General features: G+C 35.7%; 2 protein-coding genes and 1 pseudogene across 6 annotated transcripts in view; all 3 read left to right on the forward strand.

Annotated features, from left to right (window-relative positions):
* Nucleotides 1-19645, forward strand: part of POLK (DNA polymerase kappa) — a 66007-nt gene extending 46362 nt beyond the window's left edge. For 4 of the 5 annotated variants that reach the window (XM_027604369.2, XM_027604368.2, XM_027604371.1 and 1 more), the window contains 9 exons: nucleotides 561-800; nucleotides 1983-2107; nucleotides 3709-3875; nucleotides 6886-6918; nucleotides 13426-13522; nucleotides 15716-15887; nucleotides 17484-18440; nucleotides 19286-19328; nucleotides 19509-19645. In XM_027604369.2, the coding sequence (XP_027460170.1) occupies nucleotides 561-800; nucleotides 1983-2107; nucleotides 3709-3875; nucleotides 6886-6918; nucleotides 13426-13522; nucleotides 15716-15887; nucleotides 17484-18440; nucleotides 19286-19328; nucleotides 19509-19593 (1919 nt within the window). In that variant the 3' untranslated portion in view covers nucleotides 19594-19645. The remainder of the gene's footprint in view (nucleotides 1-560; nucleotides 801-1982; nucleotides 2108-3708; nucleotides 3876-6885; nucleotides 6919-13425; nucleotides 13523-15715; nucleotides 15888-17483; nucleotides 18441-19285; nucleotides 19329-19508) is intronic. The other variant, XM_027604372.1, reaches the window with a different exon arrangement.
* A 679-nt stretch (nucleotides 19646-20324) lies between these two features.
* On the forward strand, nucleotides 20325-21011 carry LOC113928438 (annotated as a pseudogene).
* Nucleotides 21012-23205: 2194 nt separating this feature from the next.
* Nucleotides 23206-26589, forward strand: part of ANKDD1B (ankyrin repeat and death domain containing 1B) — a 66052-nt gene continuing 62668 nt past the window's right edge. The window contains 1 exon segment of the mRNA XM_027604413.1: nucleotides 23206-23316. Coding sequence (XP_027460214.1) covers nucleotides 23206-23316 — 111 coding nt within the window.

Here is a 26589-nt window from a genome sequence, read left to right on the forward strand (position 1 = left end):
AAGGCAGACGCTTAATGAGTCACCCAGGCGCCCCTAAAAAAGCATTTTTAAAAGAAGAAAAGTGAAAGTATTTTAATATCTGAGAAGTCTCTTCCATGAATGAAGAAAATTTAAGGTTTTTTCCCTCTAAAAACAAAACTTATTTCTCAGGCATAATTATTCTTAATTGCTTAATTCCTTTTTCTCATTCCTAAATTCTAATTTAATGGGTAAAGGAAAAAAAAGCTTTCTTTTTTTTTAAAGAAAAAAGTAATGTGACTCTGGGCCCAATTCTAGGTTTCAGTTAATTTAGGTAAGATAACACAAATTCATGATTTTTACATAAGATGTTTTCTCTTCAAATGTATACTATGGAAGTAGATAATATTCTTTTTAAGAAAAACTTAGAATCAGTATTTTCTTTGGTAAACAAAGAAATATAAATAACATTTCTGATCTTGGCTCTTAGAAACAAAACTAAAGTAGATTTGTTTTGTCTTTAGAAGGAATGTAGGAAAACCTCATTTATGAAGTATGTACTTCTTAAAATGAAGATAATTACTGTTCTGTTTATAATTTAGAGAAACCAGGAAAAGAAGCTAATAAACTGAATGAGCATGAGCGATCCATCTCTCCACTACTTTTTGATGATAGTCCTCCTGATTTGCAGCCACAAGGAAATCCTTTGCAAGTGAACTCCGAAGAACAGAATAATCCTCAAATACTCCAAAATTCAATTGTTTTTGGAACATCAGCTGAGGAAGTGGTAAAGGAAATTCGTTTCAGAATCGAGCAGAAAACAACACTGACAGCCAGTGCAGGTACTTAAGAGAGATTTGGTGGCTACCATAGTTAAAATTTTCAGACTGGCTCATTCAAGTGTGATATTAGTATTTTCTCATTATGAAGCATATAGTAATGTTTTACTTATCCTTTTTGATTCAACCTCTAATGACTTTATGTAGTCAGAATACTGTGAACCTACAGGTAAATTGGAATTAAGCAGAAAAGCCTATGAGCCAAAAGAAAAAATCTATCCTAAATCTCACGTAGCTATCCTTTTTAAAGCATACAATATATTTTAACTGGTTTAGTACATAATACTTTATTAGTTTTCCTTTTGAAGTCTTCAGCCCTGTCCAGGATTACTGTGCAGGAGAGACCCCAGGTGACCACAGAGTAGAAAATAGAAGAAGCCCTAACTAGCAACATAGCAATCTGGGGCCAGCTGGTGAAAGGAAAAAGAGTTTTACAAATGTCAGTAACCCATGAGGGTACCACTGTGTCTTAGCATAGAAACTGATATTCATCATGAGGACCCTAAATTATCATTATGATTAGGTTAATCTTTTTTTTTCTGTACCAAAGTGTGAGAATAAGTAACAAATTTTAGTAGGATGTGTATAAAAATTGAATTGAATCATTTAATGATTATTTTTGAATATACCTATTTCAAGTTATCTTAATCATTGAATCTCCTAGAAATTTTAAAACACCTTTCTGATAAATTCTAATTTGCTTTGTGAATAACATAAAAAGAGTGCATATATTTTATTATCATTGTTTTAAATATAATACAACCCAGAATCTTTGTTTTTTTTTGTTTTTCTTTATGTGGATAATCTATACAAAAGACCTTTTCAAAGAGTGAACATCCATCCTAAATTATATTCTGGATCTTTTCTATAAGTCAACCCTGTATTAAAGATAGTCTGTAAACTAATAATAATATCACTTAAATAAACGCAGAAATTACTCTTAGACTTTAAAATACCATGGAGATTTAAATATTCCTCATTTCTGCTTCCACAATAAGTAATACAGTTCCTTTTCCTAAAATTGCATTGAGCCCTGGGGACATAGGTAGTTATCAGATGTTATTTTTAAAGTACCATTCCACATCATTTCAGACTTTTTGCATTCACCATTTCTGTATTGTCATCTCATATTTTAAAATGATACATGTCAACTTCTTTGAGTCATCAGAGTGTTCTTCTTTTAAGGCATTGCCCCAAATACAATGTTAGCAAAAGTATGCAGTGATAAGAATAAACCAAATGGACAATACCAAATTCTCCCCAGCAGACAAGCTGTGATGGACTTCATCAAGGACTTACCCATTAGAAAGGTAAGATTTTGTATAAAATTTCTAGAAATTTTATTTATATAAAATATAATGTTATTCATATTTAAATATAAACTACATTTATAAACACATATATATATATTCTGAAGAGATGCTACTTAGGATGGTAGTAATCATTCTTTGCTGAAAAGTTTTAGAACAGTAGGTAACAAGCAAAAAGTATAATGGATGATTGAATTTGGATCTGAAGAAATCTTTCTATGAAACCCTAAAATTGAGGTTTAGGAAGTTTGTTTGCCAAAAAGTTTTAAGAAAGTAACAGATGAAAGACTTTTAAGTGTACCTCTGCCAAGAAGAACAGAAATTAAGAAGAATACTTCTAAGGGTCCTTTCAGCTGAAACAATATACTATCTTGGTTCTAAAGTCTAAATTGCCATCAGATTAATAGGTATGATACTTCAAAGAGATTTAGAAATTTATTGTTTTTGCCCAAAAAAAAAAAACAAAAAAAACCCAAAATACGTTTCTATCTTTAAAATGGTAAAACGATCCCTTAGGGGTTATAGAAAGGGCGTGTTTTATTATTTTTTACAGCTTGTAGATTTCTCTGCATATATGCTTTTTTTAAAAACAATAATTGCACTACACTCTATTTGATGCTCTGGGGCTTGATTTTCTCACATCACATACAGGAGTGAATTTATTTTTTTATTTTTTTTTAGAGATTTTATTTATTTGAGAGAGAGAGAATGAGAGATAGAGAGCACGAGAGGGAAGTGGGTCAGAGGGAGAAGCAGACTCCCTGCTGAGCAGGGAGCCCGATGTGGGACTCGATCCCGGGACTCCAGGATCATGACCTGAGCCAAAGGCAGTCGCTTAACCAACTGAGCCACCCAGGCGCCCGCAGGAGTGAATTTAAATAAACATTTTTCAATGCCCAGAAGAAAGGCTGTATCAGAGAATATAATGTATGATCACTGAATAGAATATGTAAGGTGTAGCTATAAAGCAGTGTTTTCCATTGTGTTTTTCAAGATATGAATAGCTATTCCATTAAAAAAGTTTCTGGGGTCAGAGAACTTTGGAACATATCAGCCTTAGTGGGTAACAACAGATAATATTATATTAAAGATTAATAAGTTTTGCAGTAAAAAGTTTATTTTAGATTTGCTTATTCCACCATTTACCAAGTTTCTATGACCATAGAACTCTTTTTTTTTTTTTTTGCCTTTTAAAAAAAGATTTTATTTATTTATTTGAGAGAGAGAGAGAGCATGAGTGGGGGAGAGGGGCAAAGGGAGAGGGAGAAGCAGGCTCGCTGCTGGCTGGGAGCCTGATGTGGGACTTGATCCCAGGACCCTGAGATCATGACCTTGCCTGAAGGCAGACTTTTAACCGACCAAGCCACCTAAGCGCCTCTTTAATGCTTTTTTTAAAGTTTTGTGAAATTTTAAATTTTAAATTTCCATGCAACACTAGTTTAGGAGATGTGCCTAGAAATAAAGTAGTTTTCTTGTATGACTTGTGGAGATGGTCACATTATTTATACCTTTTATTGGTTATAAAAGGTATAATGAGATTAAATATCTGTTCTTGCCTTAATGTAAAACTGTATTAATGATAAATATTGACTCTTTTCTAGGTTTCTGGAATAGGAAAAGTTACAGAGAAAATGTTAAAGGCACTTGGAATTACTACTTGTACAGAACTCTACCAACAGAGGACATTGCTTTCTCTTCTTTTCTCTGAAACATCTTGGCATCATTTCCTTCATATTTCCCTGGGTCTAGGTTCAACACACCTGGCAAGGTATCTGTATGTATAGTCATTCTGTTTTTTCCTTATCATTTGCTGAAATAACAATTTTAACCATTGACATGGAGGCTATAGGATAACATGTTTTTTTCTTTGTTTTTAAAGATTTATTTATTTATTCCAGAGAGAGAGAGAGAGAGAGAGAGAAGGAGGGGCAGAGGGAGAGAGAGAATCTCAAGCAGACCCCGCAAGAGCACAGAGCCTAACGCAGGGCTTGCTCCCAGGACCCCGAGATCATGACCTGAGCTGAAACCAAGAGTCAGATGCTCAACTGACTGTGCCACCCAGGCGCCCCTATAGGATAACATGTTTTAAAATTTTTTTAGGCTAGTTCATTCTGGAATATAATTTTTGACTTAGAGTCAAAAGATTGCAGGTGGGAGGAAAGGAAAAGAGGAACAAAGAATCACTCTTTGGCTGTTGGCTACAGCAATTGGTTAGACAAGAAGAATGATGAGTACTTTCTTTTTTGTACCTACCTTGTTTTTTGTTCAGAACACGAGACTAATGGTGGTCTGATTGTTGAGGAAAGAAAGGTGGCTTATATTCCAGAATTTACCCCATAAGTGAGGAGATTTAATGATTCTTTGAAAGCCTTCATGAACAACTATATTTCTTTTCTTTTTCCAGACGTGTAAATGATTGGCTGATTCATTTAGCACTGAGTACTTACTTCATTAGTTACTGTTCTAGGCACTGGGAAGAACAGTAGAAAATAGGACAAAATCTTGCCTTCATGGAGTTTGCAGAATAGTGTGGCAAGTAGGAAGTAACCAAATAAACAAATGAAGAGAGTAAGGCAGAGGAAGGGACTAGAAAATGACTTGGGGAGTAAGAGTGGGTGTTGGCAGCCATGATCCAGAGGCAGGGACCTGAAGGGGCCAGCCATGCAAAGATGTAGGAGAAGAGGAAATGGCTGAAAGAGAGGTCCTGTGATTCTTCCCTGCCACTCTTTCATCTCAGTCTTTTTTTTTTTTTAAGATTTTATTTATTTATTTGACAGAGAGAGACACATGAGAGAAGGAACACAAGCAGGGGGAGTGGGAGAGGGAGAAGCAGGCTTTGAGCCCGATGCGAGGCTCGATCCCAGGACCCTGGGATCATGACCTGAGCCGAAGGCAGACGCTTAATGACTGAGCCACCCAGGCGCCCCTCGTCTCAGTCTTAAAAAGAAATATCCTAGAGCTAGAAGGGTACACTGTTGAGAGTGGGTGAAAAGAAGGGAATTTTTAAAAAGAATGGGAATTAACATGGGGCACTATTTTTATAATTTTGTCATCATCCTGTCAGCCTGCCCCCAAAATAATTCCTTTATATACCTAAACTAAAAGAAAGCAAGATTACTGAGGAGGCATATGAAATAAGTTTGATAAAATAATTAAACCTGCTAAATCTTACAGAGATTGCAGGTACGCTTTACTCATCTGTCCACGCTCATTCTTTTTTGTTTTGTTTTGTTTTTTTATTTTTAAAGATTTTATTTATTAGAGAGAGAGAGCGTGTGCACGAAAGAGCACAAGCAGGGGGAGTGGGAGAGGGAGAAGCAGGCTTCCCGCTGAGCAGAAAGTCCCATGTGGGACACTATCCCAGGACCCCAGGATCATGACCTGAGCCAAAGGCAGACACTTAACCAACTGAGCCACCCAGGCGTCCCCCTGTTCCTCATTCTTTAGCTCATAGTTAGCTGACTTTGATCTTCAGTGGATATAATGAAAAGATCAGAGAAGGAAATCACACCACTATAAATAATCTAGTATTTAAGGTAATGGGAAATAAAACTTTTTTCTTTAACCCAAGAATTATCCTCTTTTTTATTTCCATAGGGCTTGAAAACAATGTAGTTCTTGATATAACATAGCATATATTAATCTGTGGTATTTAAAGATGCAGGTAATGCTTTGAAGTGAAATTCATAGGTGATTTATAATAATGTAAAATAGCAAACCTCCTTTCCCTTCTATGTACATTCTCTATTCCCCTATTCTGTTTTATTTTTTAATCCTTAATACTTCTTACCTTCTGACATACTCCAGATTTACTTCTATATTTGTTTATTTGTCTCCCTCCAGTAAGATATAAGTTTCTTAAGGATAAGAACTTGGTCTGTTTTGGTCATAACTGTATACCCAATGCCTAGAACAGTACTTCATTCCTAATAGGTTCTTTGAATATGTGGAAAATGAATAATCTACATGTCATTTCAGCTGTTTAGTTTCAACTACTTCTATCAGAACAGCTAGAATTCAACCAAACTAGATGGTTCAGATTCCGAATCACCATCCTATTGCTGTGTCCAAATTCTAACTGAAGTTCTATAGAGTGGTATAAATGAAAAATAAATAGCTATAGGAGAACACAGTTATATACTAGGCCAAAAACTAGGTAATTGATATTTAATCATATCATATAACTGTAAGCCATTACGCTACTAACTCTTACTGGTTTTTATAAGTCATGGTTTTTATATTCACACTTCAGTAGAAGCAGTTTATAATAACCTATTTTCAAATTTGTTCTTTTTGATAGATATAGACTTGATCCATTATACATATAATCATATTAGCATCTATCTGTATTTTTTGTTGGTAGTTTTATTTTGAGATTTTAAAAACTCGCTGTTCTTGGGGCGCCTGGGTGGCTCTGTCATTGGGTGTCTGCCTTCAGCTTGGATCATGATCCCGGGGTCCTGGGATCGAGCCCCACATGGGGCTCCCTGCTCCGCGGGAAGACTGCTTCTCCCTCTCCCACTCACCGCCCCCCCCCCGCCCTGGCTTGTGTTCCCTCTCTTGCTGTGTCTCTCTTTGTCAAATAAATAAATAAAATCTTAAAAAAAAAAAAAAACACAAAACCTCCCTGTTCTTCATGGTGTATAAATTTTAACCAAAAACATTAAAGAGATCTTTAAATGGTAATTGATATGTTAAATCCTTTTGGTTGACTAAAAAGAACTGAGTCTCCTTTGAAAAAGCAAAGAAAACTTTTTTTTTCTTTTTTTCATTTCAAGGGATGGAGAAAGGAAAAGCATGAGCGTTGAGAGGTAATGTTGTTATTTTTAATTGTTCATAATTCATGTTATTTTTAACTTTTAATCTTTAGTAAAATATCACTGAAATAGAAAAATCTGTGTGCAAACCAAATGACATTTTTCAGTAGTTGACATTACTAAAGTAAATATTCCAGTACAATGCTTTATTATCTTTGCTTGCTATGCTCTCCGTGGGAAAAAATTTAACTACAGTTATTTTTTTTAATGTTGGTTTCCTCCTATTCAACGAAAACCAGTCATCTTATGGATTCTAAATCTTAATTTCTAGCGTTGTTTATAAGAAAAATTACTGAGTAGTTATTTGGGAAATTTAAGAAGGGACCATGGAAATTCTTCCTGAAACTCTTCAAATGTTAGTGAAAGGGTCAAATAGTAAGATATTGATGAAAGAGAGGTTACAGGGGACATAGTCCAGTGGTTTACAATCTTGTTTGGAAGACAAATGAAATCTTGATGAGACTTTATTGTTTTCAGAAATATGTCACTGTTTGAAAGTCCCTGAATTATCTCCTCCAAACACCAAAGTTCCACTGAGATGTTTAAGAACCACTGAATTAGTACAAGGTTGTGTTCCTTTTTCACATATATGTTTTTTTCAAGTGTATTTATTTATTTTTTTAGTAACCTCTACACCCAGCGTGGGGCTCAAACTCATGACCCTGAGATCAAGAGTCCATGCTCTTTCAGTTGAGCCAGCCAGGAACCTCCCATATATGTTATTTTTTATCAGAAAGGCTGAATGACTTTTATAAGACAACATACTCAGTAAATGACTTTGATAAACATTGCTGTTTTAGGCTGTGATTTACATAAAAACACTCAAAGGAAAAGAGGGGGAAAAGATTCTAAAAGTGAGATGGTACTGTCCTATTTAATGAATTTTTTCTTCCATTTAGTTATACTATACTGTCTTCTCTCTTTTTGTTATACTAATACACTTAGTATACAAGTATATTAATATTAGTTAATTTAAGAAAGGGCCAACGGAACGGGAAAAGATATTTGCAAATGACATATCCAATAAAGGGTTAGTATCCAAAATATATAAAGAACTGATACAACTCAACACCCAAAAAATGAATAATCTAATTTTAAAAATGGGCAGAAGATAGTATTTTTCCAAAGCAGATATACACATGGCCAACAGACACATGAAAAGTTGATCAACATCACTTGGCATCAGGGAAATACAAATCAGAACCACAATGAGATACCACCTCACAACTGTCAGAATGGCTAAAATCAACAATACAAGAAACAACAGATGTTGGTGAGGATGCGGAGAAAGGAGAACCCTCTTACACTGTTGGTGGGAATGCAAACAGATGCAGCCATTGTGGAAAATAGTATGGAGGTTCCTCAGAAAGTTTAAACTAGAGCTATCCTACTATTCAGCAATTGCACTACTAGTTATTTATCTAAGGAATACAAAAATACTAATTCAAAGGGATACATGCACCCCAATGTTTATAGAATCATTATCTACAGTAGCCAAATTATGGAAACACTCCAAATGTCCATTGACTGAAAATGGATAGAGAAGAGGTGGTATGTACATATATATACCTATACATACAGTGGAATATTACTCAGCCATCAAAAAATGAAATCTTGACATTTGCAATGATGGGGATGGATCTAGACAGTATTGTGCTAAGTGAAATAAGTCAGGCAGAAAAAGACAAATACCATATGATTTCACTCATGTGGAGTTTAAGAAACAAAAACAAGCATAGGGAAAAGAAGAGAGGTGCAAACCAAGAAACAGACTCTTAACTACAGAGAACAAACTAATGGTTACCAGAGGGGAGGTGGGTGAGGGGTTGGGTAAACAGGTGATGGGGATTAAGGAGGACACTTGTGATGAGCATCAGGTGTTGTATGGAAGCAATGGACCACTATATTGTACACCTGAAACTAATATTACACTGTATGTTAATTGGAATTTAAATAAAAACTTAAAAAAACGAAACAAAAAGGAAACTATACTGGGGGTTGGTGGGGAGAAAGGGCCAGCAAACCAATAGATCTAATTAGTTAACAAAGAAGGAAGTACAAATGCCTCTTGAAACATTGAAAATATTCCCAGTCTTTTTTATAATTTAAGAAATACAGGTTGAAGGTTCTCAAGATAGCCTTTTTCACTAATGGGTTGGCAAAGATACTCTATTGGCCAGACTATGGAAGTGTAATAGCTATAAACTCTGGAGGGAGTATACTAGTTTTTTATTGGTCCTGTAACATATAACTACAGATTTAGTGGCTTAAAACAATACAAATTTATTCTCTTACAGTTCTGAATCAGGAGTCCTAAAATTAAGGTGTTGAAAGGTTGCAAGCCTTCTGAAGTCTCCAGGAGCGGATCCATTTTCTTACCAAAAACTTTTAGAGGCTGCTTATGTTCTTTAACTGATGGCCCCATCCTCCATTTCAAACCTAGCATTTCGTCTTTCTATGATTCTCACCCTCCTGTCTTCTTATAAGGACCCTTGGGATTACAATGGACCCACCTGGACAATTCAGGATAGTCTCTCCATCTTAATTTAATCATATCTGCAAAGTCACTTTTATCATGTAATGTACTGGGTTCCGAGATATTAGGATTTGGACATCTTTGGGGGCCATTATTTTACCTACCACAGGGGGCAAGCATTTTGGCAATGTCTGTTAAACTCACAGATATACATGCACTTTGATCCCACAGTTTTTTTTCTAGGAATTCATTCCACACATGTAATCATATGTCATCTTATAAGTATATCAGGTTATTTGTTATTTTTTTTTATGATAACAAAAGATAGAAAGTAACTTAAATATCTAAAAATAGAGGATTGGTTAAATGATCTTACATCTTTAAATTAGAATATTAGGCTGCTGTATAAAAATGAGGGAATTACTTATTCATAAGGAACTCTCACCAGGATGAATTGAGAAAAGAAGGTGCTAAACAATGTGTCTAATAGTCTTTTTTTTTAAGATTTTATTTATTTATTTGACAGAGAGAGACACAGCGAGAGAGGGAACACAAGCAGGGGGAGAGGGAGAGGGAGAAGCCGGCCTCCCGCTGAGCAGGGAGCCCGATGCGGGGCTCCATCCCAGGACTCTGGGATCGTGACCTGAGCCGAAGGCAGAGGCCTAACTGCTGAGCCACCTAGGCGCCCCTGTGTCTAATATTCTGTTTATGTAAAAAATGCAGGGGAAATGTTTGCTTGTTTGCTTATACAAAGAATATTCTGGAGAAATTTAAATGAATAGGAAGCTGGAAACATTGGTTGGAGGAGAACTGGGTAGCTGGGGTTAGAGTTAGAAGGGAGACTCTTCACTGAATAGTCATCTGCTCAGGGTTTGAGCTCTCTTTAGCATCTTCCTCTTTTATGTTAATATGACCTCTTGCCTTCTTTCAACACTCTTGTGCAGATGAATTCAAATTTCTACTTTTAATCTTACCAGCCCTCCATTTCCAGTTGTCTATTAGACAACTCTACGTAGGTGCCAGGAACCATCCCCTTACATCTACTTGAAGATACTTCTATTCCAAAAAATATATGTACAATAATTAGAATAATGTTCTCCTGTATACTTTCTTAAGATAACCCTCTGTAGCAGTCTATATACATATATACCATAATGTATTATAAGTTCTGAGGGCATTATCATTATCTGTTGGTGACTTTAATCAACTTTAAAAAAAAATTCCAGTGTAGTTAATGTACAGTGTTATGTTAGTTTCAGGTATACAATATAGTGATTCAGCAGTTCCACATATTACTCAGTGCTCTTCAAGATAAGTGCATTCTTAACCCCCATCACCTATTCACCTGTTTCCCCTACCCACCTCCCCTCTGGTAACCATCTGTTTGTTCTCTGTAGTTAAGAGTGTATTTTTTTTGTTGTCTCTTTTTTTTCCCTTTGTTTTGTTTCTTAAATTCCACATATGAGTGAAATCATGTGGCATTTGGCTTTCTCTGACTGACTTATTTTGCTTAGCATTATGCTCTCAAGATCCCTCCATGCCTTTGCAAATGGCAAGATTTCATTCTTTTTTTATGTTTTATGGCTGAATAAAATATATATACATATCTATATCTATATCTATATCTATATATACACACACCACTACATCTTTATCCATTCATCAGTCGATGCTCTTGGGCTGCTTCCATAATTTGACTATTGCAAATAATGCTGCAATAAACATAAGGGTGCATATGTCCCTTCAAATTAGTGTTTTCAAATTCTTTGGGTAAATACCCAGTAATGTGATTACTGGATCGTAGGATAGTTCTATTTTTAATTTTTTGAGGAACCTCCATACTGTTTTCCAGAGTGGCTGCCCCAGTTTGCATTCCCACCAACACTGTAAGAGGGGTCCTTTTTCTCCACATCCTTGCCAACAGTTGTTTCTTGGGTCTTTGATTTTAGCCATTCTGACAGGTATGAGGTGATACCTCATAGATATCTCATTATTTGCATTTCCCCGATGAGTGATGTTGAGCATCTTTTCATGTGTCTGTTGGCCATCTGTAAGTCTTTTTTGGAGAAATGTCTGTCCATGTCTTCTGCCTATTTTTTAATTGGATTATTTGCTTTTTGGGTGTTGAGTTGTCTCATTCTTTATATATTTTGGACATTAGCCCTTTATTGGACATGTCATTTGCAAATATCTTCTCCTATTCCATAGGGTGTCTTTTGGTTTTGTTGGTTGTTTCCTTTGCTGTGCAGAGGCTTTTTATTTTGATGTAGTCCCAGTAGTTTATTTTTGCTTTTGTTTCCCTTGCCTTGGGAGACATATCTAGAAAGATGTTGTCAGTGATGTCAGAGAAATTACTGCCTGTGCTCTCTTCTAGGATTTTTATGGTTTCAGGTCTCACATTAGGTCCTTAATCCATTTTGAGTTTATTTTTGTCTATGGTGTAACAACACGGTCCAGTTTCATTCTTTTGCATGTAGCTGTCCAGTTTTCCCAACACCGTTTGTTGAAGAGACTGTCTTTTCCCCATTGCATAATCTTGCCTCCTTTGTTGAAGATTAATTGGCCATATAATTGTGGGTTTGTTTCTGGCCTTTCTATTCTGTTGCATTGATCTGTGTGTTTATTTTTGTGCCACTACCATACTGTTTTGATTACTATAGCTTTGTAGTGTAACTTGAAATCTGGAATTGTGATACCTCTAGCTTTGCTTTGCTTTTTGAAGATTGCTTTGGCTATTTGGAGCCTTTTGTGGTTCCATACAAATTTTAGGTTTGTTTGTTCTAGTTCTGTGAAAAATGCTCTTGGTATTTTTTTTTTTTTTTGAGATTTTATTTAAATTCAAGTTAGCTAACATATAGTGTATTATTAGTTTCAGGGGTAGTATTTAATGATTCATCAGTTGCATATAACACCCAGTGCTCATTACATCAGTGTCCCCCTTAATGTCCATTATCCAATTACCCTCCCCACCCCCCAACCCCCGCTAGCAAACCTCAGTTTGTTCCCTATAGTTAAGAGTGCTGTTGGTATTTTGATAGAGATTGCATTTAATCTGTAGATTGCTTTGAGTAGTGTAGACATTTTAACAATATTTGTTCTTCCAACCATGAGCATGGAATGTCTTTCCATTTGTGTCCTCTTAATTTCTTTAATCAATGTTGTATAGTTTTGAGAGTACAGGTCTTTCACTTCTTTGGTTAAGTTTATTCCTAGGTATTTTACTGTTTTTGGTGCAATTGCACATGGGGATTGTTTTCTTAATTTCTCTTTCTGCTGTTTCATAATTAGTGTACGGAAATGCAATGGATTTCTGTACATTGATTTTGTATCCTGTAACCTTGCTGAATTCATTTATCAGTTCTAGTAGTTTTTTGGTGGAATCTTGGGTTTTCTATATACAGTATCATGTCAAATAGGGAAAGTTTTACTTCTTCCTTACCACTTTGGATGCCTTTAATTTCTTTATGTTGTCTAATTGCCGTGGCGAGGACTTCCAGTACTATATTGAATAAAAGTGGTGAGAGTGGACGTCCTTGTCTTGTTTCTGACCTTAAAGGAAAGGTTCTCAGTTTTTCCCCATTGAGAATGATGTTAACTGTGGGTTTTTCATATAAAGCCTTTATTATGTTGAGATATGTTTCCTCTAAACCTACTTTGTTAGGGGTTTTTATCATGAGTGGATGTTATACCTTGTGAAATGCTTTTTCTGCATCTATTGAAATGATCATATGGTTTTTATACTTTCTCTTATTGATGTGATATATCAGACTTTAATCAACTTTTTAAAAAATATTATAAATAAAGCAAATGTACCTTTGGTAATCAGTTTAACTACAAATGATCTTCCATTATTTAGGTAGATTTTAGATGTTTTTACTTAATTATATCTTACTTCATCTGAAAATTTTATTTTGTACTGCAGAAAATATAACTTGATGCTAGGCTGTTTAAACATACTATATCACTCCTATATTATCCTGAATTATAGTTTACTCTGTGCACCAAAATGATTTTTGTCTTTCTAGGACATTCAGTGAGATAAGTAAAGCAGAAGAACAATATAGCTTGTGCCAGGAGCTTTGCAGTGAACTTGCTCAAGATCTGCAGAAAGAAGGACTAAAGGTACTTTATTTTGATGTGGTGTTCTTAGTTTAAAAAATTTTTTTAAAGATTTTATTTATTCATTTGAGACAGAGAGATACAGAAAGAGAGAGAGAGAGAGAGCATGAGGGGGGAGAGGCAGAGGGAGAAGCAGACTCCCCACTGAGCCGGGAGCCCAACGTGGGGCTCAATCCCAGGACCCAGAGATCGTGACCTGAGGTGAAGGCAGGCATTTAACCATCTGAACCACCCAGGTGCCCCTAGTTTAAAAAATTTTTAATAATAAAATGCTACCTTAAAGGAAGAGTTAGGTTTTGTATTTGAGTACAAATTAAGAAACTTTAGAAAGGATTATTCCCCATTCCCAATAGAGACAAATTCTATTTTGACCTGTAATTCAGGCCTATGATAAGATGATTAGATGAAGAAGCAACTTACAAGGGTGGGCTGGCTCCAGTATAATTCCAGAATTTATACTACTTCAGGAGTACACTTGAGTAAGTTCAAAATCAGAGTTATATTGACATTTGAGAATAAGGCAAAGGTAAGGATTTCTGTAGAACTATACTTATTATAAATATCTTTCCAACCATCCTTTAATGTTTTTCTCAGGTAGACAATGCTTTTCTAGAATAAGCATTTTGTTTCAAGGCCCTTGTTCCAGGTTGTTTCACACATTGAGAACAAAACCCAGAAGGTTTTAAATTTCTGTTTTATAATCTCCACTCACAACAATCCATATTTAGTATTTTCCAAACTCTGAAACCAGAGGTGGAGTTATTACAAAGTATAATACAAACGTATTCAAAGGTTATTACAAAAAAACAGAAAACAAAGTTTATTACAAAAAATGGGATATCTATATAAGTATATTTCTTTTTTTTTCCTAGTGCCCTCCCCTATATATTTCTTATTATCCTTCTCTATGACACCTTGAGTATAAAAAGAGTTGATTTAAAAATTTTTTAATAAACCTGTGATTTTAGAATCATTTCATATATACAGAAAAGTAGTATAGATAATATAGAGAGTTCTGATATACCCAGTTTTCCTCATTATTAACATCTTATATTATTTTAGCCATGTTGTCATAGTACATTTGTCAAGCCAAGAAACTGACATTAGCACATTGCTATTAACTAAACTCCAGACATTATTTGGATTTTACCTGTTTTTCCATTAATGTCCTCTTCCTGTTCGAAGATTCAGTCCAGGGAACCACATTGCATTTTGTTGTCTTGTCTCCTTATCTCCTCTAATCTGTAACAGCTTCTCAGTACTTCCTTGTTTTTCATGACTTTGATGTCTTAAGGAGTATTGGCCAGGTATTCTGCATGGTGTCTTTCCTTCTAGGTTTGCCTGATGTTTTTCTTATGATTAGACCAGGGTTATGGATTTTTAGAAAGAATACCAGAGGTGAAATGTCCTCATTACATCCTTTCAAGGTATAGGATAGCCACAAGGTATCACGAGTGATAGTAACCTTTGTCACTTGATTAAGTTAGTGTTCGCTAGGCCTCTCCACTATGAAGTTACTATTTTCCCTTCCCATACTCTATTCTTTGGAAGTGAGTCAGTAAGTCAGCCTACTCTCAGAACTTCCAGGAGGTAGTAAAATATATGTAACACAGAATTTACCATTTTAACTATTCTTAAGTTACATTTCTGTGGCATTAAGTTCATTCATATGGTGCAACCATCACCACTATTAATCTCCAGAACTTTTTCCTTATCCCAAACTGAAATTCTGTACCCATTAAACAATAACTGCAAAGGGAGTTCTTACATGTAAATGGGTTAGCATAGTATCTGGCATATAGTAGGCACACAATAAGTGTGAGCTGTCTACAAGACCCTTTCAATGGAGACCCCTTTAAGAAGCCTTTTTCTTCTCTTTTTAGGTACTGAATTCTGAAAGAGATTTAGTAAAAATAAAAGTGATCAGTTAATGTTGCCTTTTATATAAAAAGTTCTTTTATAAAAATCCATTTGGGTAGGGGAGTAATAATTATTCGCTAAAATGCGATTTTTAGATTACTCATGTATTTCAGTTATTCTTTTTGACAGATTTCATTACCACGTTTCATAAATAATTGATTATACTTCTGTATTATGTGTATGTAAGAGATGTTTTTGAATTTTTTCTAACCTACAAAATAACTTTTTTCTAGAAGTTAGAAAACTGTATATAACAATGTATTTTGTTGGTTATAGGGTAGAACTATTACCATTAAACTGAAGAATGTAAATTTTGAAGTAAAAACTCGTGCATCTACGGTTTCATCTGTTGTTTCTACTGCAGAAGAAATATTTGCTATTGCTAGAGAATTGCTAAGAACAGAAATTGATGCCGATTTTCCACATCCCTTGAGATTAAGACTTATGGGTATGCCTTTTCTTGTTTTTCCTTAAATCTGCTAGATTTTCCCAAAGAAATCAACTTGGGAAATATTCTCTCCTTCACTTTATTTCTTAAACCTGTTTAGGAGTTTGTACCTATGCTGACATTTTTCTTAATTCTTAAAACCTGATGTATGTGAAACCATACTCATTAATTTAATTCCTGTAAGAACCAATTACAGTTGTTCTTTTCCTTCCTACTTACTGAAATCCTTGGGGCTAGGTATGTTTCAAAATTTAAAACCTTTCAGATTTTAGGAAACATATATCGTACATATTGAGTATATTATGTAATACTTCTTTGGTATCTGAGGCAGCACCTCATGATAAACACATTAATATTTTTGTAGCAAAACAAGAAAATATTCACACTAGGTTGGAAAGAGTCTAAATAGCCTCACATCAATTCAGTCATCAATTACCTTTTGTTGCTTACAATTTTCAGAGCTATTTAGATTTCAGAATTACAGATAAGGGTTTGTGACAATATAAAACCATATCTGCAGCCATGGCATGGTGAACAAACAAATTAACAAACCAAGTTTCTAAAGTGAATTGGGTGAGAGGATGTCCATGGATAAGCTCTCCACATGCCAGCTTTACTGCCAAGAGTGGATCATTAGCCATACTTTCATATATGAAACATTGCACACACTTGAAATCGATTGACTAAAGTATGTTGATTGAGAGAGCTAAAGAGTGGATGTTTATAACAGCTTCATTCATAATTGCCAAAGTTCAGAAACAACCAAAATGTCCTTCAGTAGTAGGTAAATGGAAACTGGGACAGACAATGAATATCATTCAGTGCGTAAAAGAAATGAGCTATCAAGCCATGAAAAGACATGGAGGAACCTTAAATATATTTTATTAAGTGAGAGAAGCCAATTTGAAAAGGTTAAATACTGTGTGACATTCTGGAAAAGACAAAACTGTGGAGACAGTGAAAAGATCAGTGGATGTCAAGGATAGGTAGCACAGAGGATTTTTAGAGCAGTAAAAACTATTCTGTATGATGCTGTAGTGGTGGATACATATCATTAAATACGTCAAAATCCATCAGATGTTCAACACCAAGAATAAACCCTAATAAAAACTATGGACTTTGAGTTTTAATGTTGTGTCAACATAGGTTCATCAGTTGTAACAAACATACCACTCTGGTGCAGGATGTTGATTGGAGGAGGCTATATACTGGGCAGAGGATATGTAGGAACTTTATACTTTTTGCTCATTTTTGCTGTGAACCTAAAATTGCTCTAAAAAACAAAGGCTACTGGGAAAAAAGAGCTGGAGTTGGTATTTAATAGTATCTTGTATCAGATATTAATTGAAAGACATATAATCATGCCAACTCCAACAGATACTATTTAGTGATACCCAGTTTTATAAAGGAAGGTAAATTTCGTACAAAGTACTCATTTTGAAAAAGTATACTTTAATTCAGAAAATATGCAGTATTGCTTATTTTTCTCTAAACATCCTTTTGTATATATGTCACAACAATTTTACGCAAAACATTGTTATGCATTATGAGTGAATTGGCTTTGTTAAGAAATTAATTGCGGTTGGTTTAATTTAGGTGTACGGTTATCCAGTTTTCCCAATGAAGAAAACAAGAAACACCAACAAAGGAGCATTATTGGCTTCTTACAGGCTGGAAACCAAACTCTGTCAGGCACTGGGTATATACTAGAGAAAACAAACAAAGATCAGTTTCTAAAACCTCTAGAAATGTCTCATAAGAAGAGTTTCTTCGATAAAAAGCGATCAGAAAGGAAATGGAGCCACCAAGACACACTTAAATGTGAGGCTGTGGATAAACAAAGTTTACAGACATCACATTCATTTCAAGTTTTAAAGAAGATGATGAATGAGAATTTAGAAACATCGGAGAATTCAAATAACTCTCAGATATTTACCTGTCCAATTTGCTTTAGGGAACAAAGAAGCGTCAGTCTGGAAGCCTTTAATAAACATGTAGATGCATGTCTTGATGGACCTTCGATCAGTGAAAATTCCAATGTGTTCTCATGTTCACATGCTTCCTCTACAGAAGTTAACAAGAAAGAAAATGTACATCCTTCTTTCTCACTCCATGAGAAGCAGGATTGTGAAACCCATCAGAAGAATTCAGAAATCAATTCAGTAGATTGTATAGAGCTAGTAGAGACTGAAGATAACCCACGTAAAGCAGAAAGTGTAGACGGTTTAAGTGATAAGCACAGCAAAGAGGAATGTGCTAGTCTTCCAAGCAAATCATTTAATATTGAGGAATGTTGTCACAATTCTTCCTCTACTGTTTCACTGGAAGATACTGGGTCATTAAGTCGGCAAGAATCCTCCCAGCCTCATTTACATGAAGTGATAACAGACCAAGCTCTAGTTTGTCCTGTTTGTAACCTAAAACAAAAGACTTCAGATCTTACCCTGTTCAATGTGCATGTGGATGTATGCTTAAATAAAGGCATTATCCAGGAACTGAGAGAGGATAAAGTTAATCTAGCTAACCAACCCAGAGAAAGCACCAAAAGTACTGGTGAGTTTGCAGTCATTTTAAAGAACTCGATTTTCTAGGAATGTTTTATTAAAATTAAGATTGTTGTTAAATCTAAAGCACATACTATTAAAGGGACAGTTTGTGTATGCTGCCATTTAGGGAAATGTTAGTTACCTTAGCATAGGTTAGAATTAACTGAAGCCATTAGATTTTAAATTTTGGCAAAACTGTTCTGGGCTTGATTTAGCACAGAACGAACTCGAAAGCTTGGGAGCTGAGTAATCTAATCAAAGTCAGAATTCCCATGAAATGAATAAGACAGGGATAAAAGGTACAGCTTAGGGAATATAGTCAATGGTATTGTAATAGTGCTGTATGGTGACAGATGGGAGCTCCATTTGTGGTGAGCACAGCATAGAGTATAAATTTGTTCTATTACTATGTTGTGTATAAACTTGTTCTATTACTACGTTGTGTATAAACTTGTTCTATTACTATGTTGTGCACCTGAAACTAATATAACATTGTGTGTCAACTATACTTCAATTTAAAAAAAAAAGAAAGAAAGAAATTCCTTTTGCTAAGGCACAGTGGTAAATTAACATAATCACACAGCCAGAAAGCCTCTTTAAGTTGTTTTTTGGTAGTCTGACTCTAGCCCAACTTCAAAAATAAAATTAAGTCTTAGTAATACCATAAAATAAGTAAATTACAAAGAAGTTATGCAATAAAGTTAGTTTTTGATGTGTCTAAATATGAACTATGTAGTACTAAAGAAGTTTTTATTATCTCTAATCAGTCAGCTTTAACTTTTTAGATTTTTATAGAGCTTTTTAATTATTTCATGTTCATTATGGCATTTCTTGACTTTTCTTCCACCAAAGATAACTCAGGCCGAGTTCAGAAGACTGCAACAAAACCAAAAAGGTATGGCTAATTTGAGTTTTAACAGAGCTGGCTATAAAATTGGTATATTTTGAGGTTTAATTTTTAGGTGTTGTTAAAATTTGCTCTTATAAATCAAGTAAAATTTAAAAAATCAATGATTCGTAAAACATTTTTCAAATATCTTCCTGCATTTTAACTGTGTGTTCTTTTCTATTCCAGGCCAGGATTGATGACAAAGTACTCAGCATCAAAGAAAACAAAACCAAATAATCCCAGACACACTCTTGATGTATTTTTTAAATGAACATTGAACATTTTATCATTGAACATTTTATTCTTAATAGAAACTTTTTATTTTATAATCAATTAATCTTTTCTTCTTCATTAAGTTTATAGATTGATGTAGTGAAAGGCAAGTGCAATAATTCTTCCCCAAATGACATTTCTTTTATATGAATTTGGAATATGTTCTAATTAACTTTTGTAAACACCTTTTGGATAGCCATGAGAATTGCACTTCTATTATACATCAATCAGACAATCAGTCCTGTTAGAGATAATTTTAAAATGAGAAATTAGGAATGGAATCAGAAAGTGATTTGTTTCCTTATCATGTTTTATAGTGAATGTAAAAGCATATTTATAAGGGCTCGCAGAGGTTCACACAAACCTAGGTTAGCATAAGAATTTTCAGTACTGGGGCACCTGTGTGGCCTAGTCAATTAAGGTTAAGCATCTGACTCATGATTTCCACTCAGGTTATGATCTCAGGTCCTGAGATCAAGCCCTGAGCGGGGCTCCACACTCAGTGGGGAGTCTGCTTAAGAATTCTCTCATTCTCTCTTTGCCCCTCCTCCTGCTCATGTTCTCTCTTTCTAAAATAAGTAAATCTTAAAAAAAAATTTTTTTTTCAGCACTTAACCACTTTGTTGGTACTGGACTGCTATATTTATTTTAGTAACTTCTACAACTTTGTATATTCATATTTTAGATCCTACTGTCTTCAGATACCTCATGAGCATTCATAATTAAAATTTATTGGGGCGGGTGGTAGGGAGGTTTCAGGTGTTTACATGGCGGATGCTGCAAAGCTGGGGCAGACGGAGGAGGTCCCTGAAAACCAGAGAGTTCAGCCGGCAACAGATTGGGGAGGAGCCCTCCTGGGGTGCACCTTGACCCCCAGTGGCCTGGCCCTGGTGAGCCCCTACCACACCCACTGGGCCAGGGACCCCTTAGACCTTGTGGCACTTGCAGAGCAGGTGCAGAAGGCTGATGAATTAATCTGAGCAAATGCCACCAACAAACTGACAGTCATAGATGAGCAAATCCAACATTTACTAGAATAAGCCAGGAAGGTTTTGGAAGATGCTTACAAAGATGCTGACTTGCACCACATAGCTTGTAACATGGTAAAAACAAAAAAACAAAAAACCTGGCAACATTTACTACCCTTATAAAGGGGAGAGTGGTCAGCAGTATTTTTCTATTATTTCTCCAAAAGAATGGGGGACAGGTTGTCCACATGACTTCCTTGGTGCTTACAAGCTACAGCATGACTTGTCCTGGACTCTGTATGAGGATATCAAGAAGCACGATGCTAAAATCAACGTAGTGGACAAGTTGCTAAGCCAGCCAGCGGCCCTGCCTCTAAACATTGAACCCACCTTCCAGGGATGGACTCACTGAGAGTGGACTCCGATAAATAGTTCTCATGGCAAGGACCAGTCATCTCCTTGTTGCCCTCATTCTCTGCCTTGATGGGAGGTGTCATGAGAATTGAGGTATTGTGGGTGTATCATGAACTTCTTGAAAAGAGACCCTGTGTGGGGCACCTGGATGGCTCAGTCAGTTAAGCAGTTAAGTGTCTGCCTTTGGCTCAGGTTATGATTCTGGGGTCCTGGGATCAAGCCCTAAGTGGTAGTGAGGCCCCCTGCTCAGCCAGGAGTCTGCTTCTCCCTCCGCCCCTCCCCCCACTCATGGGCTCTTGAGAGCTCTCTCTCTCTCTTACCTCTCCTCTCTCTCTCTCAAATAAATAAAATCTTTAAAAAAATTATAAGTTCTATGAAGAATATGAGCTTGGCAGAACAGGGATGGAAGTTTTGTTACCTTCAGGAAAATAGTATCACAGTATTATTTTCTGTATTGAAAGAATTGTTTAAAATAGGATTATCCATTTGATTTTTTTTTTTTACTTAGAATTCCTTTATCTTATGAATAAGCACATGGTTCACTTTACAAAATATTTAGTCTAAAATTCAAGGTAATTAAATTTCTTTGTAGGACTTTAAAATGGTGGTATTTCATTTCTTGAGAGTTATGTTTATACTTTACACAGATCTATAAAAAAGGATAAATTGTACTCTTTATTTTTATTATAACCCTTCAGAGAAAAGTGTGCAATACAAAAGATTAGTGTGTATTAATATCTCATTTATCTTAGCTATATTTCTATCACATTTTATTAATATTCGTGAAAGAAGATAGCTTAATACTAATTAGCTTAAATAATTAATCCAAATACTTTTGTGCTATTAATACAATATTTTTCCAAAAAACAATTATTTAACGGAAACATGAAGATGGGACCATTTTTCTGTTATTTTTTAAGGAACTGAAATTTTTGTCTCTTATATTTTTGTTTTCTCTTTTCTTTTCATATTTTATAACTCATTATCTAAATTTATGAAGACATAATATTTTAGAAATAGGTTAAAATAGGATCTTACACAGGCTTTGGCCAAAGTGGTAACTTGACTTGAAATAGATTGTTTAAAGTTAGATTTAGGGGCGCCTGGGTGGCTCAGTCGTTAAGCGTCTGCCTTCAGCTCAGGTCATGATCCCAGGGTCCTGGGATTGAGCCCCGCATCGGGCTCCTTGCCCAGCGGGAAGGGAAGCCTGCTTCTCCCTCTCCCACTCCCCCTACTTGTATTCCCTCTCTCGCTGTCTCTCTCTCTGTCAAATAAATAAATAAAATCTTTAAAAAAAAGTTAGATTTAATATTTATTAGCATGCCAGTTTTAGGCCTTATATTATCATATGCTATAGCAAATTCAGAATTGTAGAGCTGTGGGTCTTGATTGTGTGATTTACATATCTAAATTCTTTACAAAATTAAGTTCAGTGAAGTGCTGATTTCATGTATTGAAAAGTTAATAGCATCATATTTAATTGTTCCTATCTTGCCTCAGATTTATTTTTATTGTGTTATTTTCATTTCAATGATTCATTTAATTGAATGTTATCATTTAGTAATATTTAATAATAATTTAAAATAAAATTGCAAGTGTTGAATTGATCTTTTAGCCAATAAAAATGGTTTCCTTACTTTTCTACTCTTTTCCCACCTCTGATTCTTTCTCTTTTATTCTCTTTCCCCAGAATTCTCTCCACATTCTTTTCTATCTGTTTTATCTAATGTACCCAACTCATCTACTTTTTATTATGATTTTGCTTTGGGGTATTTTTAGGAAATAAAGCAAAACTGCAAAGGACAAGCACCTATGATCTTACCTACTTAGAGCATCAAAATACAGGGAACCACCTGGGAGAACATATTTGTGACACATGCAAGTGGCCAAAAACTAGATCCAGAATATGTAATCCAGAAGATATAAATGACTCCTATGTTTAAGTAAGAAAAAGACAAATAGCTAGTAGAAATTTGACCAGATGACTTTAAATGTCACTTTACATAAAAGGAAATCCAAATGACCAGCAAACATGCACACATTCTCAGCCATTTTAGTAATAGGGAAATGAAAAAACCACAAAGAGGTATCATTACATCCCTACCAGATTAACAAAAATGAAAAGATCCAATGTTATTAAATTTTGGTGATGATGTGGAGCAATGTGAACTCTTCTTTGAAGACAATCACTTTGGAAAACAGTTTGCTTTTCTTCGGTAAATTTGAAGATGTGTACATTTAGCAACCCAGCAATTGCACTCCTAAATAAACACCTTTGCTGGTTATCTTCCATTTGCTCTCCAGATTTACGCTTGACCCTTGACCCTGCTTTATGTCCAGTAAGGGGCTATGGCAATGGGGGAACCACTACAGATTTCAGGGAGAAAAGATGAAGTTGGGTATTTATTCCCACATGTACCTTATTATATGATCATCTAGAGCTGGTTAGGTCCCTTGACCAAAGGTCACAAGTTTTTTATACTGTGTCCTCTCCTGTCTCTTCAGTTTTTTTTTTTTAAGCTTTATTTATTTAATCTCTGTACCCAATGTTGGGCTCCAACTCCTGACCCTAAGATCAGGAGTCACACACTCTTCCAACTGAGCCAGCCAGGTGCCCCTCTCTTCAGGTTCTGATGATCCTTTCCTTCCCTCACCCCTTCAGCCTAGGGGTGGCAACAGAGCCTTGCTGTTATTAGTTTTGGGGTGCTGCAGCATCTTTTGTGTTTCCCCACACCTTTGTAAATGGTCCTTTTTTAAAACTCATCTCAAAATATTTTTTTTCCTTCCAAAGCCCTGATATAATGTCTTGGGAAAACTACTGAACATGTTCCTTAAGAAGTATGTACAACAATGCTCTTAGCAGCACTGTAATAGCAAAAAAAGGGAAAATAAATATTAATTTAATTCTACCATTGTATATTCATGTATATTCAAGCAATAGAATTCTACACAGTGGTAAAAAGGTAGGAAATAGTTAATCAGAAAGTAGTGGGAAACTCGACTGCATAATTTGTGGTAGTGGGGGACTGCATTTGCGCTTTCCCCTGGGGAAAAAAAAGAAAAAGAAAGTAGAGGAATATCTACTAGTTAGCTCAGTGGGTTAAGCGTCTGGCTTCAGCTCAGGTCATGATCTCAGGGTCCTGGGATGGAGCCCCACATCTTGCTCCCTGCTCGGTGGGGAGTCTGCTTGTCCTCCCCCCCACTCATGCACTCTCCCGCACGCGCACTCTCTCTCAAATAAAATCTTTAAAAAAAAGGAAAGTAGATGAATATCACGAACAATCTGGAGTAAAGTAAGTCATAGATAGCAAGTCAGCATGCCATCAGCATGAATACATTTATATAAAGTTCAAAACAGTTAAAACTATTGTTTTAAGGATTTATCTGTATGAAATAAGATTATTAAGAAAAGCAAATATGTTATTGTCCTGAAAGAATAATGATTTCCTCCGTGGGGAGATAGGGAAATGTGCTTGGGGAATGTACATAGAGCTGCTGGGATGCTGACAGTGTTCTGTTTCTTGGGTGGTTGACTGCATAAAGGTTTACCATAAAACTATTCTTTAAACTGTACATATATATTTTATATACTCTTGTACATATGTGACCAAAATCATAATAAAAAGCCAGTACACAAAATTCCTGAAAATTTAACAATCTGCTCTTGCAAGCCAATACAAGCCAGCGCCCACATATCATGATTGGCATTCAAGGCCAATCAAGTCACACTGCATAGCTTATAGTTTCCTGAATAGACCAAGCTATTTCTTCCTTCTGGTATGGTGCTTGGTTGCTCCCTCTGTCCAGAATGTGCTTCCTGGGCATACACTCTCTTTTCCCACCATACACAACTATTCATCTTTCAACTCAGCCCAGGGGCCACCTTCAGGAGAGGGTCCCTGCCCTCTGGAAAAACTGGTCAGTCACTCCTTTGTGCTCCTATTTCTCTATGAGGACAATGAAACATTGCGTTATAAAGGTTTTATTACTATGGCCTTTTGGGGTGGCTTGGAAGTATTTGGAAGAAGGCTCCAAAACATACTCTTTCACCTAAGGCTAAAAAAATGCTTTTTGAGGAAATATTCCATTTTGAAAACTGTACTTGGTGCCTAGTGCTGATTTTCTTTTAAGTAATATTCCATTTTGGAAAAGTAGTGCTAAATTTGAACATACCTGGTGCTGGTAAGATTTTAGTGAACTTCACAGAACAATGGTGTTTATTTCCCAGAGCAAAAACTGTCCTTTTGTTGTATAATTAAGGGATAATCACTTTTGCTTTGTAATACAAAGCAAAACAGTTGGATTAACAGTTGTTCAAGAAAAAAAATGTTATTATGGTGAGTATTGGAAACATAATTCTATTTATTAAGCAAACCGTAATATTGAACTGTTCTCCTTACAAATGTGAAGTAATTTATGACAGTCTTTTCTTCTTCTTTTCTGTTAATAACAGTTTTATTTCCTCAATATTGCTCAGAGAGACAGAAGTAAATTCAGAGGCAAATAGTGTTAACTCTACTTCTAACGCCAGTTTCTTAAGTTTATTATGATTTCAAGCTCAGAATACATTCATATACATAGAAATACATACATTACATGTGTGTGTATACACACACAACCTATGCCAAACCCTTGTCTATTATTGAATTCTGTCTACCCTTGTAGGACCTCTTGAAAATGCCCACTTCTGGGCGCCCGGGGGGCTCAGATGGTTAAGCGTCTGCCTTCGGCTCAGGTCATGATCCCAGTGTCCTGGGATCAAGTCCCGCATCAGGCTCCCTGCTCAGCGGGGCGCCTGCTTCTCCCTCTGCCTCTCTCTCTCTGTCTCTTATGAATAAATAAAATCTTAAAAAAAAAAAGAAAATGCCCACTTATTTTCATTCCTTTTGTCAAGTCCTCATCAGTTGCCTAATCTCATCCAACACATTTCTCAGCTTTCATTAGTTTATTTCTCTTTAAACCATCTTGTGCATTTTTATAGACAATGCTTTCCTAATATTCTTAGGCGTGTGTGTGTGTGTGTGTGTGTGTGTGTGTGTGTGTGTGTGTGTGTGTATAAAAGGGTGAGTCAGTTCTGGGGTCAAATCTAGTTCCGTTTTATGAGGACTTAATTTTTTTTTCCACTCCTAGAACGTGCTAAACTTCTTTGACCTCTGAAACCATCCACAGGTGTGAGATGTGCCATGGTTTTATTTTGTTTTATAATGCATCAAACCCCCTGTGCTTGAGTGCGGTGGATTCAGGGCAGAGATCCTGGTTGTCCTTCAGTATTCTACTCTTCCTTAATATTGTTAGAATTTTAGCTAGGCACATAGTTGCCTAGAATCCTGCATTTAATCAATTTTTTTATTTCATAAACCACTAAGAAGAAAATACTACCTAAGATGGGTAGTCCAATAGGTTATGACTGGGTTAAAATGGGATACCAAGGGGGAGCCTGGGTGTCTCAGTCTGTTAAGCATCTGACTTTTGGTTTTGGTTGCGGTCATGATCTCAGGGTCCTGAGATCGATTCCCACTTGGGTCTCACGCTTACTGGGGAGCCTGCTTAAGATTGTCTCCCTCTTCCTCACCCCTCCCGCACTCATGCTCTCTCTCTCTGTCTCTTGAAAC

This window comes from Zalophus californianus, chromosome 5 (genome assembly GCF_009762305.2).
Source record: "Zalophus californianus isolate mZalCal1 chromosome 5, mZalCal1.pri.v2, whole genome shotgun sequence".
NCBI lineage: Eukaryota > Metazoa > Chordata > Mammalia > Carnivora > Otariidae > Zalophus > Zalophus californianus.